A 15,714-nucleotide genomic window follows, 5' to 3' on the forward strand; every position below is an offset into this window, starting at 1 on the left:
GCGTCTCCTTTCCGCAGTGCCCTTCAAATGTGCAAAAATGCAATTTGGAAGTTGCCCAGAAAAAGAGTGAGAAAAAGATCTTAAAATCTTAAAGTCAACTTGAAATCTTAAAGGGGTAGTTCACCCAAAAATGCCTACCCCCAGTGCATCCAAGATGACTTTGTTTCTTTAGTAGAACACAAAGACATCAAATAATCGGTTTGTGTGAGAAACCGAACAGTATTCATATTATATATAAATATTATATAAAACAGTATGTTGTCACAAGCCGCAGGGTTTAATTTGGATTTGTCTGTGCATGTTTTTTTTACTCTCACAGATTTTTTTACCATTCACATGCATTATACATTATATTAATTTGTGTTCTACTGAAGAAACAAAGTCACATATATCTTGGATGCCCTGGGGGTAAGCAGATAAACATCTAAGTTGTATTTTTGGGTGAAGTATACCTTTAAATTATACATTTAAGTTTGAATTCTACACACACACACACACACAAAATTGGGAAAAGGACTTGATTTTATACATCAGGAATTGACTAAATTGTGAAAACTGGGAGTTAAAAAGGCTGGCACAAGTTACTATTATTTAATTTTTTTTTTAATAATGCGCACTATAAGTAAACAAGAACTGGGGACTTCATGTTGACTTTGAATGAACATGCAAACGCACAAATAGCAAAGACACACATGCAAATGTTGCACATAAAGCCGTAAATATGCAAACAGCCATGAACACTCATACCCTCAGTGACACATGAATGATTTCAGCTATTCTGGCTGAATGGCACAACCCCTCTAACCCAGGCAGAACCGCACTTGTTTAATATGCAGCCTCGCTTCCTCTATATCCCCTTTTTCTTTCCAGAAACACCCTCTAATACAGCATAATTGCTCCTTGTCATTTTGTGCACAGCACCTCAAAAAGCAGAATGACTCAAGACATTATGGGGCGGGAGCCTGCAGGGTCAGCACAGCCTAAACACCCCCTGAGCTCAGCACTTATGCCTGTGATGTACGCAAGGCATTACAAACAACGAATCACACCAACGAGCCCAATCCATCTCCTGTACAGCCACTCACACAAGCAGGAGCCTGTCAAGAGGAATTTAAAAAAGGTGATTTTGTCCCCTGCACTTTTCTGAGCGTGCGCCCCATTTTGAATCTCAATTCATGCCAAAAACACAAAATAAAACAAGTGACAATTTGCGCAGAGGATATAGGCAAACTCTAGTCTATTGTTTTTGCTGTTGTTGTTGTTGATAAGAAATTGAAATAGCACAAGGAATTCAGAAGTTTAAGTCAGTAAGATGTTTCAATGTTTTTGAAAGAAACCTTTTCTGTTTACCAAGTCCGTTTATTTAATTAAAACACGTTAAAAACAGTAATATTGTGACACATTTTTACAATTTCAAATAGCACATAGCTATTTGAATATATTTTAAATGTAATTTATTCCTGTGATCAACGCTGTATTTTCAGCATCATTACGCCAGTCTTCAGTGTCACATGACCCTTCGGAAATTATTTAATATGCTGATTTGGTGCTCGTTAAACATTTATTATTATCATCAATGTATAAAATGATTGTGCAGCTTAATATTTTTGTGGAAACCATGATACATTTTTTTCAGCATTCACTTATAAACAGCATTTATTTGAAAATGAAATCTTGTGTTATTTTACTGTCAGCTTTAATCAAATGAATGTGCCCTTGCTGAATACAAGTATTCATTTCTTCTTAAAAAAAAATCTTACTGGATCTAAAACTTTTGAATGGTATATATAGTAGTCAAAAAACTGACGTCTGGCCAAGGTAAAGTGACATCGTCACCCTTATTTAAATATTAAAAATGCGTTTATCTTGTAGGTATATTGCATTCACTAAGGAATTTTTAATTGCGTAGTTGTGCATGGAGTCAATCGTTTTATTTGTGATAATGCAAAATGCAATGACATTTGCCAAATTGTGCCAACATTTCGGCCAGGCTGCCATACAAAGAAATGATGAACACAAGCAAAAACAAGATAGAGCCAACTAAATATTAACAAATAATTATGTTGTAGCCAATGTATGCTTTTTCCTGCGAGCAATGTTTAAACTGATGGTTTAAATACAATCCTATTATATTATATTAAAAGTAAAATGTCTGAGCAATGGTGAAAATGCTTTGCACTGGCTTTGCATTCAGCTTACTACTTTTTATTACACTGCACACTAAAAAATCAACCTCCAATGGTCAATCGCTGCATTCTGCTATAAATGATTTTAAGCATAAGAACCATTAAACGATAATTGACTGTTGTCACATTCGACACTCACATCACTCTGAGGGGTCTTTCTTCTCACATAATAAAATAATTTCAACTTAAGTGTCTATTTACATGAAATATTGTACAGTCAGGTGGTAATTATGACAAAAAAATATATACAAGACCCCTACACTGCCTTGTGGTCTTAATCACCCTGTTAGGGTTTATTTTGCGATTATGATAGGCTGACTCTACATTAACCCTTACATAATAACTTTCATTAATATATAATGAGCAAACATTATTTACTGCTTAACAGATCAGTAGCTGAACTACAATACATTAAAATATAAACATATATGAACATGTAAGATGTCTAATGATGTTTCTATCTATCTGAATGCACATTAACTAATGATCTGTTAAGCATTATATAAAGAAATAATGTTGGTTAATGAAAGTCATTAGAACATGTTATCCAATGAGCTGATACACAGGTGGTGTGAATGATGCAACATTGCTTCAACTAAGTGAATAAATTAAATGTTACAGACATTTAGAACGTGTCTTACCGTGACGGTTTTAATGCGGCCGCCGCCTTTGGTACAGGTCCATCCGGAGCGATTGAAGAGCAGTCCACAGATCTCGCCCTCTGAACATGGGGACATCTCACACCACTGTTTGCTTTTCACTATCCGGGCTACAAACATACAAACAAAGAGGTTGTTTAAGCAACACTACCTTAAAGGGACAGTTCACCCAAAAATGAAAACTCTGTCAACCTCTACAAATTTCTACAAAGATATTTTGACGAATATGGGTAACCAAATAGTTGACGGGTAAACAATGCATCAACTGTTTGGTTACAAACATTCTTCAAAATATCTTTTTTTGTGTTTAGCAGAGCACATACAGTGGCTACGGAAAATATTCAGACCCCCTTAAAATTTTCACTCTCAGTTGTATTGCAGCCATTTGCTGAAATCATTTAAGTAAAAAATGTCTTCTGATTAATGTACACACAGCACCCCATATTGACAGAAAAACACAGACTTGATGACATGTTTACAGATTTATTAAAAAAGAAAAACTGAAATATCACATGGTCCTAAGTATTCAGACCATTTGCTCGGTATTTAGTAGAAGAACACTTTTGATCTAATACAGCCACAAGTCTTTTTGGGAAAGATGCAACAAGTTTTTCACAACTGGATTTGGGGATCCTCTGCCATTCCTCCTTGCAGATTCTCTCTAGTTCTGTCAGGCTGGATAGTAAACGGTGGTACATTTTCAGGTCTCTCCAGAGATGCTCAATTGGGTTTAAGTCAGGGCTTTGGCTAGGCCATTCAAGAACAGCCATGGAGTTGTTTTGAAGCCACTCCTTCGTTATTTTAGCTGTGTGCTTAGGGTCATTGTCTTGTTGGAAGGTGAAACTTCAGCCCAGTCTGAGGTCTTGAGCACTCTGGAGAAGGTTTTTGTCCAGGATATCCCTGTACTTGGCCGCATTCATCTTTCCCTTGATTGCAACCAGTCATCCTGTCCCTGTAGCTGAAAAACACCCCCACAGCATGATGCTGCCACCACCATGCTTCACTGTTGGGACTGTATTGGACAGGTGATATTTTTCTCCACACATGCCGCTTAGAATTAAGTCCAAAAAGTTCTATATTGGTCTCATCAGACCAGATATTCTTATTTCCCACCATTTTGGAGTTTTTAGGTGTTTTTTTTTTTAGCAAACTTTCATGTCTCTTGCACTGAGGAGAGGCTTCCGTCGGGCCACTCTGCCATAAAGCCCGGACTGGTTGAGGGCTGCAGTGATGGTTGACTTTCTACAACTTTCTCCCATCTCCCGACTGCATCGCTAGAGCTCAGCCACAGTGATCTTTGGGTTCTTCTTTACCTCTCTCACCTAGGCTCCTCTCCTCCGATAGCTCAGTTTGCCTGGACGGCCAGCTCTAGGAAGTGTTCTGGTCATCCCAAATATCTTACATTTAAGGATTATGGAGGCCACTATGCTCTTAGGAACCTTAAGTACAGCAGAATTGTTTTTGTAACCTTGGCCAGATCTGTGCCTTGCCACATTTTTTTCTCCGAGCTCTTCAGGCAGTTCCTTTGACCTCATGATTCTTGTTTGCTCTGACATGCACTGTGAGCTGTAAGGTCGTATATAGACAGGTGTGTGGCTTTCCTTATCAAGTCCAATCAGAATAATCAAACACAGCTGGACTCAAATGAAGGTGCAGAACCATCTCAAGGATGATCAGAAGAAATGGACAGCACCTGAGTTAAATATCAGCGTCACAGCATAGGGTCTGAATACTTAGGACCATGTTATATTTCATTTTTTGATTTTTAATAAATCTGCAAAAATGTCAACAATTCTGTGTTTTTCTGTCAACATGGGGTGCTGTGTGTACATTAATGAGGAAGAATGATTAAATGATTTTAGCAAATGGCTGCAATATAACAGAGTAAAAAATGTAAGGGGGTCTGAATACTTTATGTACCCACTGTAAATTTAGCGTGAATAATTGATGACAGATTTTAAAATATTGGGCCAACTATTCCTCTAACGCATCGGTCATATGTGACTGATACAAAATAAAATAAATGTTAAATTCAGTATTGATGGTACAATGTGATGGAATTGATGGATAAATGTAAAAAATTAAAAGAGATCTAATCTTACCATTATCAAGTCCATCTTTGATTACATGAAGAAACTGAAAAAACGGAGACAAAATCCACAAGAACTGCGACAACATCTCCAAGACGCTTGAAGAAACCCTCCTGCAATGCTCCCTGAAAAACTATGAGCAAGTGTACCAGGACGAAAGCTGTTTAAAACGCAAAGGGTGGTCACACCAAACACTGATTTGATTTAGTTATTAGGAGTTAATTGATAAACAAAATCTATTTATGACATCATTTTTGAAAGCATTCTCACTTTACAGCCTTTTTACACAAATGTCTAAAACTGTTCACAGTACTGTAGCTTTGCAGGAGGGTTTCTTCAAGCGTCTTGGAGATGTTGTCACAGTTCTTGTGGATTTTGTCTTTGTCATTTTTGTCAGTTTCTTCATGTAATCACAGACAGACTCGATGATGGTGAGATTAGATCTCCGTATGGATCAAACAGCTGCTGTCAGACTCCTTTTACAAAAATCTCACTGGAATGGATTATTACAATTACTGGCAAAATAAATGTTTGAAAATGTAAACTGATATTACCTACTGACAAACTATTGGTAAACATATAAATAACTGTCTTAGAATTTTTTTTTTGGGGGGGGTGAAAATACTAACGTGCCTAAGACTTTTGCACAGTACTGTATGTTGGAAGTTTGGTGCTGTCAGCGAGGCATGCAAACGACAGCCACGCAGCTCTTAGACGGTAAGCTTTACTTTGAGAGTTAGTCTTTCTGCATTAGCAATCATCTAAAGTTACACTCTGACACGCTGTATCTCTTGGCACAGTCGTTTTACACATATTTGGAGCCACCAATTGTTGCGGGTGTATTATTGACTTGTAAAAATTTAGACCCTAAATATTAGATCAACATGATTTATCAGATATAGTTCTACGAAAAAAACACTTTCTTATAATCGGAACAATACGGTCATTTTTTCTCTTTTTTTTCCATCACCATGTCCCTTTAGCGGCTCTTTATAACACCGAACCAAAGTTTCTATGAAAATAAATAAATATGGCCGACGTTCTACATCAAAACACATCAAATCAATTGCAGCTTATGCACAATAATCTGCTGCATTAAAACAGTTGTTTAGTTAAGTGCTGTACTTTTGTTTGCATGTAGAGTACAACATCATAAAGAACAGTACATAAACTGTACATTGCTGTCACTGGGGCGGTACCCGCCTAAGGTACAAAACCAAAAAGGTACTAATATGTACCTTTAAGATACTAATACACACTCTTAAAGTACTGATATTTACCTTTTAAAGGTCCCGTTCTTCGCGATTCCATCTTTCAAACTTTAGTTAGTGTGAAATGTTGCTGTTAGAGCATAAATAAAGCTATAAAATTATAAAGCTCAAAGTTCAATGCCAAGTGAGATATTTTATTTAACAGAAGTTCCCTTTCAAAGCCTACAGCGAACGGCCGGTTTAGACTACACCCCTGCAATTCCTTCAGGAATGACGTCACTAGAACCGTTTGTTGACTAAACCTCCGCCCATAAGAACATGCAAAATAGGGGGCGTGGTCTTGTTGCTCTCCCACGTGGAGAAGAGCGCGCATTCAGCGCTTGCATCTCCCCGTTACGGTAAGAGGCGGGACCTTTCCGGTCAAAGTGCGCTAAGCTGCTGTCCAATCACAACACGGGAAGCGCTGGCCCAATCAGAACTCGTTATGTATTTCTTAAGGAGGGACTTCATAGAACAAGGAAATCATCAGGCCGTTTTTCGGACAGAGGAAACAGCGCTGTACAGATAAGTAAATTGTGTGAAAAATACTGTGTTTTTTTACACGCGAAACATGAACTCATGTTATATTGCACACTGTAAACATAATCTTCGAAAACACGCGAAGAACGGGACCTTTAAGGTATTAATATGTACCATTTAGGGGTGAGTAAGGTACAAAGATGTACCTTTTTTACTTCAGTACCTTAGGGTACTGGCCCAGTGACAGCACCTTTTTTTCTGAGAGTGTGTGTGGGGCTAAATTATTAGAAAATGTAGGACAAATTTGATCATTCACCAATTTAAGGGTGCATTACATGCAGAAAGGTCCAAGGTGATAAATGGTTCAAAAAGGTTCAAATTTAAAATAAAAAATATTTAAGAAATAATAGAAATGTGCTTTATGTTAGTTTAGATATTAGATATGTGGTATTTCTATATTCTGTAAGAAAAATGGGTAAAATGTGAAGATGACATTTTAAAAATGGCAATGTGTCTGTCATTTTACCCCATTTTTTATTTTAATGGGTTTTTATCAAAGACTTTTTTTTTCTACAACTCTTTGAGATCCAACAGCCATCACACAAAAAACACCCAACCTTTATATTCAACATAAAATATGCATTTGTATATGAAAGTGGATTTGAGATTATGGCAAAGTCATGCATGTTTCAGTAAGCAGCCTGCAGGCCCCTGATTCACTGCACACTTCATTATCTTCACATTGTAGAACCCAAACCATCAAACAACTCAAAGAGAGCTACAGCAGACATGTGCATGCACTGAGGCTCCCGTTTTCAGTTCTCTTGTTTGCTCTGTAGATCCATGTAAAATTCCATAAACCCCTGCTGTTCCTGTGCTTCAGACACAGATCAACCAGTGTTCAGACGGTGACGGGAACAAAACAGGTCAAAGAGGATGTAGAGCATCAGACAATCAGAAGATGGCTGCGTCTCGCCTGCACACCAGGAAAGAACAATAACAAATGAGGTCCCTGTAACATTCTCCAAGATAGCAATTGCTCCTGCTTCTCAGATGTTTCCACTGAAATAAATGCCACAGTTATCTCTTGTATATGGGGAATCCGAAAAGATCTCAAACTCAGCTTAGATTTGCCAGAACGCAAACATTTCTCATCATATTCTTCCAAAATGAGTTAAACTATAAATATTAATTTGATATAATCTTACTACATCAACAAAATGAATGATTTTGGCTTCTATTTTTATTTCCCTGAAGAAAGTTAATACTTAAACGAAACTGAACATGTATGTGCACAGAATACATTCCCAGGATTATCCTTAAATTCTGCAAAATCCTCAATTTCATTAATATACCATTTCCGTTGAGACCTCAGTTCCTTGATTACTCTGTCCATGCAATTTTCTGCGCACAAAGGCTCAGCTTCTTTTTAGAAATTTCCTGTCACCAGACGCTTAAGATATGTTTACAACCATTTTCTTGATCTGAAACACAGCAGGCCTTTCATGGCAATTCTTATGAATATTAAGTGTGAAGACGTTATCAAAGCTCCATCCCTGAATTTATCAAAGTAAAGTGGTGCCGGTGAAATAAAGGATTATGTCTTTAAACCGATCCAGAGCAAAAGCTGTGGATGGCCAAGCCAGCTCTACAGATCTCATCCAAGTCCTCCTGTCCCCAGGGGGGGCCGAAAACAATCAAATCCATCCCACATCACATAAACAAGCCTCCCTCTGAGGGACAGTATTCAAAAGCACAAATACAACTGGGCCATGAAGAAGGAAAACAAAGAGCGCTAAAGAAAATCAATGGGCTTAAATGAAGCTGGAATGCTTCAGCGGGGTATTTAGCGCACAGTCGGTCAGGGTGTCTGAGCAGTGATGCCTCATGCTGAGGAATGGCTATATTGAGGTAACGCTTGTGATTACACACTCACTACAGCTGAAATCTAGTTGAAAGAAGTACACCCAGTCCATGTGTGTGGACTAGTTTTAACATCTGTGAGAAATATAAGAAAATTAGAAAATGTTCTAAATGTGAAAATAAATTGTCTAACGAAAAGTTTAATAAAAATAAAAGCATTTACTGGGTAGGGTTAGGGATAGGTGTAAGGAGGGCTTTTAGTGTTCCTTTAAGGCGGCATCCATTTAAAGGTCCTGTTCTTCGCGATTCCATCTTTCAAACATTAGATAGTGTGAAAAGTTGCTGTTGGAGCATAAATAATACCTGTAAAATTATAAAGCTCAAAGTTCAATGCCAAGCCAGATATTTTATTTAACAGAAGTTCCCTTTCAAAGCCTACAGCGAACGGCCGGTTTGGACTACAGCCCTGCACTTCCTTCAGGAGTGACGTCACTAGAACCGTTTGTTGACTAACCCTCCGCCCACAAGAACACGCAAAATAGGGGGCGTGGTCTTGTTGCTCTCCCACGTGGAGAAGAGCACGCATTCAGCGCTTGTACCTCCCAGTTATGGTAAGAGGCGGGACCTTTCCGGGCAAAGTGTGCTAAGCTGCTGTCCAATCACAACAACACGGGAAGCGCTGGCCCAATCAGAACTCGTTACGTATTTCTGAAGGAGGGACTTCATAGAACAAGGAAATCATCAGGCCGTTTTAAGGGACAGAGGAAACAGCGCTGTACAGATAAGTCAATTGTGTGAAAAATACAGTGTTTTTTTACACGCGAAACATGAACTCATGTTATAGTAAACACTCTAAACATAATCAAAGCTTCGAAAACACGCGAAGAACGGGACAGGTATTATTTATACTCTAACAGCAACATTTCACACTAACTTAAGTTTAAAAGATGGAATCGCAAAGAACGGGACCTTTAAAACCTTTAAATTTGGCCAACTGAATTTTTTTTTTCAGGGTATGCCTACCAGCTCTAATACTGTGAACTAATACACATAATAGAAAACAAAATACTTTTAACAAATTATATACATTTAGTTTCTCTGAGAATCAAAACCAGTAATTTCCAAAGCAACATTTCTATTTACCTTTTCATCTCATCCTAAAATGGAAACACCTCGTATAAACAAACCAGAAAAGGTGCTGATCCATCGCTGCCTTTAATGACCTGATCTAAAAACAAGCCTTTAATGTAAAATAAGAATATAGCCTTAATTATCATTAATGCATGTGAGATGCAAATACGTCTCATTGGGTACGGTGAAGTGCTCTAACTAGGCCACACAGGGAGCAGAGACCGGCAGATTACAGCGCACATGGAGTTTAGCAGATATTTTCGTACCCTATTTGTTTCATGTGAAGCCTGATGAGGCTCCTGAGCTGCGCTCTCCGCTGTAGAGGCAGCCAGTGAACACATGGCCTCCTGGGGAGCGCGCTCCAAACTCACTCATCATTAACTGCTTGCAAATAGACAGAACAAGAATACTTTCTCTTTCAGGGTCACTGTATATGGGGCAGGCATATGCAAAATCTCCCCAGAAATACACAGAAAAGCAGCGGAACAAGAATCAATATAAACACGCAGCAGCCCACGAAACTAGATAATTTCCTGTTCCTCCGTGCGAGATAAAAAAGATACCACCCACTGACCAGTGCATTTATGTGGAGAGAAGGAGTCCAGCTTTAAAAAGGATGAATCACACCTACACACACCGATGGTCCCATGGTAGCTCTGTTCTGCATCATGACTCGATCCGTCTCTCTCTGTCTGCATACAACACCTGAGCCGGCTCCATCCACCTACACTGATTCAGACGTCTCCAGACACCCTCCCTCGCTCCCGAGACCCTTGACCATCTGCACCCCGGACTCATCTGCCAGACACAGCCTCACCTGCAGACTGACATCTAACCGGATAGAGCACAAGAGCGAGCACACACTTTTTAAGTAATGTGGGCTCAGGAAATATATTTCCATTCATTTTCTCTACTTTTGAAAATCATTCAGTGAAGAGTGCAAAACTATAAATATAGGTGGTTTGCCTGAAGGACACGTCTTGTCGATTAATCTGTGGACTAACTTAACCTTGAAGCCCTGAAGGATTTTTAAAAGCTGGACATTTGAACTTGAAGCACAGAAAACAACAATAACAAAGCAGTCCCTATTTAAAGCACCAACACTAAAAAAAATCTATCTTCAGACAGATACGGATGAACAGATGGATGGATGGATGGATGGATGGATGGATGGATGGTGGCATTAAATGGTTACTTCAACATTTTAGCATATAGCTTTGTATCAGTGGGAACCCGGTTGTATCCCCCGATGTCGCAAATATCGTTATTTTGCATCATCAGAAGATTTTTTTCTCCAGAGGCTAAAGACTACAGCCAGCAGAGGGAGCTATTTCCGCATGTTTTCAACCGGTCCATGGGCGGTGGGATCACACTCACAGCGCTCAGCTCGGGGCAGCTGCGGGCATTCATGTAAACGGTGCGGATGCAGTGCAAAGTGAGTGTTTTAACTTTTCAAATTAATTCTTATTAAAGTAAAGCTTATTAAGGCATAAACTGAAAATTAACCAGACTGTTATCTGACTCCGGCTGCGTTTGCGGTTTGACTCTTTTTCGGCTCACTCAAATTTTATTGACACGTTCAGTTTTTAATTGTAGTGTCTGTTATTTAACTGATTTTATGAAGTTGAATGCGGTGGGCAATTGATCCAGTAATCCAGTGGCGGTGGCTTGAGGAGTTGCCTCTTAGGGCAATGCATTCTGGGAGTTGTTGTCTTTCATCCCCATGAGACAAAAAAATATTTTCTGTATTTTCTCAGTCAAGGAACCAAATATAATTTTTTTTTTCTTCACATTTCTACTACATTAATGACCCAGTTTAAATGCTAAATCACTGAAGTAACCCTTTAACAACATGTAAGCATTAAACCGATCAAAAGTGACAGTAAATTAATTATTATGTAATTATTTTATGTAATATTTTGTAATATTTCATTATTATTGAAAATATTGTATAATATTACTGTAAGTTTTTTTTGAATTGGTGAAATAAATGCAGTATTAGTGTGTGAGAGTGTATTTAGTGCTCGAACTCCATGTAAATGAAGCTAAAATCATACCAACTTATGGATTCATACATTTTCACTTAAAAATCAATTTCCATTTATCACAGCCCTTCTGTTGAGCTCTATAATGCAGGAGATATGATGGCCAGATGAGAAGTAGTAGTTAGATTGACTAGATGCTAATGGATGGACCTTTATTGTAATTTCTACATTCTTTAAAACTTTAATTGTCTCAGTGCATCTGTCATGGGGCTGTCTGTAATTGTACAATGTGTGTGTGTGTGTGTGTGTGTGTGTGTGTGTGTGTGTGTGTGTGTGTGTGTGTGTGTGTGTGTGTGTGTGTGTGTGCGTGCAACAGGTCCTTCTTTAATGGATCCACTACTAATGGAGCATGAAGGCAGCAGAGAAAGCCAATAAAAATCAATTTCCCACAGCTGTAATTATGGTACTCTCTTGGTTAATTACTCTGGTCTTGCCGTTACAAAGTGCTACTAATGTGTCGTTGAAGAGCTCAAGCTGTAGCATTACCAAAAACACCATCGCACTGAAGAAACCAGCTACACGACCCCAGCTGTCAGGAGAGTTGGGTTTATTTGCTACAAAAACAACGACTACCATCATATTCAGGATTACAACCTAAGAAAAGCTGAAAGCTTCCAACCCCATGAGATCCTCCGCCATATCTGGCGCTCGGCAGAACAGACAAGCTCAAATATTCCTCCTAAACCACAGTGACAATCACAATCCAAAGATTACATTTTTTCTTTCCCTTTTCACCGATCCTCAGCCGTCCTCGACTTTGACACAGCACACACTGCAGAGACAAACATTTCTTTACATGTAGCAAGTCTGACTATGCTATATTGTGTGATACAAGATTTTGACACGAGACAAATGCAAATTCAACAGTGAAGTCGCATGACATGACGTTGCTTGTTGCGTGCTGTGATCGGATATATGTGTGTGTGCACACTGTCCACACTGTGGGAATGTGTGTGTGCGTGTGGGCTGCAGCTCACCGTCCACGCATGCTGGTCGGGCCCGTGTGGTGCCAGCGATCTGTCCTCTCCGGCAGGCACAGCGGGCTGTCTGCCTGGCGATAGTGCGCTTGGGTTGACTGCTGTCTCTATTCAACATCACTATCTCACACGTGCCTACTGCCAACTGACCTGTGGAGGACACACAGATACATACATTCAGAAAGCTTAGAAAATAATGATATCAATAGTCAAATCTTGTTATATAAACTGTAACGTGAAGGTTTAATAACAATGCACTCAAATATATGGGTCATTTTAAGGGTTATGTAACAGAGTCATTGCCAAAGCAATCATAGAGGGAAATAAAAATGGACTTTCAGTGAAATAGAATAAAACAGTACACCCAAGAAAAGAACACTGCCATTGTTCGCTCAAGGCATTCCAAACCTGTGCAACTTTCTTTCTCCTGCAGAACACAAAGGTATTTGTAAATCAATAAAATGAAAGTGAGTCAAGTTCCAGAATGACACCACAAAACTGGTTCATTTGACTTGTGTACTACAGTGGTTCAGTTGACTCACCAACTATCCAAATCTTTTGTAGTCATACAGTAGCTCTGGATGAGAATTTTTTGTGAATGAATCTGTGCATAAGTCATCGAGTTGTTCTCATTTAAAGGGATAGTTACCCCCAAAATGATAATTCTGTCATCAATTACTCAGCCTCAAGTTCCTCTAAACCTGTATGTGTTTCTTTGTTCTGCTGAACACAAAAAAGATATTATGAAGAATGTTTGAAACAAAGCAGATAGAGCAACCATTGACTACCATAGTATTTTTTCCCTACTATGGTAGTCAATGGTTGCTCTATCTGCTAGGTTACAAACATTCTTCATAATATATTTTTTTGTGTTCAGCAGACCAAATTAACTCATACAGGTTTAGAACAACTTGAGGGTGAGTAAATGATGACAGATTTTTTATTTTTGTGTGAACTATCCATTTAAGAAAAGTAACCGTAATAAAATTGAGTGTAATTTCTTTATTACTCTTCAATCTAACAGTTCGTTTTCTTAAATGAGACCGACTCGATGCCATATGCAGCCTTCAAAAGCGGCCTCCTGAGGATTACAGGCCTTGAGTTGGGACTGTTGAGTTGTTTTAAACAAGTTGGTTGATCAAGCTCACAAAACCGGTCTGAATAAATCATGAATTGGACTGATTCGGTTCTGAAATCACTGACTGTCTCAGAGGATACACCCAGTTTAACAATATGAGACTGTTCAGCACACAAAGCTAACAAATAGACTGTAAAATGATTTTCAAAAGACTATTAGAGTCCGTTTTTACAAGAAAAGTTTTACCATTTCAGTCTTTCAACTTCAAAATTTCATCTGGCATTACTTGACATTTCTTTGTAATTGATTGTGAAAATCGTTTCTAAACCATTTTATTTTTCAGTGTAAGACTGTGACACTTTTATGGTGCTTCCTTGTTCTTTTTGAAGTTTGAAAGAGCTATCGTTTTTCATTGTAATCGCATGAAACAGAACAGGTACAGGTTGACAGATTTCATAAAATTCCTTTAAAATAACCTATATATTTATTGCAATAGCTCTGAATTCCAGCATAAAAATCTAATTCTCTCATTGCTTATTCTTTGAAAATCATGTAACACAAGTACTAGATCTCTCCAAACATGTCAAGACAACCAATTTACTGGACATTTGAAATAATAGGCAAGGTAGCATAACATCAAAGAGACATAAAACTCATTTTGGTTTCTCATCATGTCTTTACAAGAAGAGACCATTTTAAAATGTCACTCTTTATAAATGGTAGCTTTTTACTTCTCTTAAGGTATTCATTGTTGTTCAAGTCTTTTATAAAGCAAAATCTCTCTTATGTCCTCAGAGACCGCTTCCCCTCGATGCTTTCTCTGACAAGCATAAATGCTAGGCTGAGTATTTTTTTTATTTTCTTTTTACATTTTTAGTGTGGTGGGCCTGCTGGCAAAGCTTACAACTTCTATTCAAGTGACCACAATGACCAGCAAGAAAGAAAAATGAAAAGTTCAAAAAGTCTAGCTAGGCATTAGCTGACTCATCCATAATCATAATCATAATTCACGTCAGAAAGAAAAGTCTTCCTTCTCTTCCTGTCTTTGCACTTTCTTTGTATTTGATCAAAAAGGAAAAGTGGCCGGGTAAAACTCCACGAATCCGGCTGTTTAAAATGGCAATAAAAGCAGATTTACAATATTAATTAATCTTATGTGAGACCGTTGAAGAGCCAACAGAGATGTGATGAAAGGGGATTTTTATATGTGTAATAGAACTCGGGAACAGTGATGAATCACCACAGACGATTCCCTTTCACAGGAAGCTCATCTCAAGGGCGCAATAATTCACTCCGATCAGACCGAACGGAGAGCCAATCAGATCTCCTCATCAAGAAAAGAAAGAAAACAAATGTCTAACTATTGTCTCTAAAATGCAGCGACATCACATCAGGACAACTTTAATCAACGTTTGACGAAAGAAATCTCCATTCAGGCACCATATCATATCTCTGACCGTCAACGCATCTGCCTTGATTTTAGCTTTAAGCGGCTGCTGATTGCAGGGCTGAACGGCTTATTGCTATTCATCATATTTTACACCCTCCCCATCCCAACATGCACAAAAACAGCAAACCCACCCTCCCGTGGCATTAGCACTTGACCCACTGAAATGCAAAGACAGCAGTGATGGCCGCTGCTGCTTGGTCAACAGTCGGCACATACTGAGCTGATTAAGACAGACGTGCTGAACACTAAACTTGTACTCCCTACAGGACGAACAATTGGTTTCACAGTCCAGCAGCCTGAACAATTTCTATTTCAAAACAATAGGTTAAGGTCAGCCAAGCACGAGAAGACACCTGCCTTTCATGGAAGAGACCAGAGGAATTGAACACAGTGTGCAGCGGAAAGACAGCCAGTCCAATTGCTACAGTGAAAATGCTTGATACTTTTTTTTTTAAAACACTGGGAGCTGTTATCATAACTAGATTTGCACATTTTCTGAAGGACA

General features: G+C 38.6%; 1 protein-coding gene across 2 annotated transcripts in view; it reads right to left on the minus strand.

Annotated features, from left to right (window-relative positions):
• tafa5l (TAFA chemokine like family member 5, like) overlaps positions 1–15,714 on the minus strand; it is a 61,242-nt gene that overhangs the window by 26,657 nt on the left and 18,871 nt on the right. For both annotated transcript variants that reach the window (XM_067414315.1, XM_067414314.1), the window contains 2 exons: positions 12,682–12,831; positions 2,828–2,955 (listed from right to left, as the gene is read on the minus strand). In XM_067414315.1, the coding sequence (XP_067270416.1) occupies positions 2,828–2,955; positions 12,682–12,831 (278 nt within the window). The remainder of the gene's footprint in view (positions 1–2,827; positions 2,956–12,681; positions 12,832–15,714) is intronic.

The sequence above is a fragment of the Pseudorasbora parva genome, chromosome 13, assembly GCF_024679245.1.
Source record: "Pseudorasbora parva isolate DD20220531a chromosome 13, ASM2467924v1, whole genome shotgun sequence".
In the NCBI taxonomy this organism is placed as follows: Eukaryota; Metazoa; Chordata; class Actinopteri; order Cypriniformes; family Gobionidae; genus Pseudorasbora; species Pseudorasbora parva.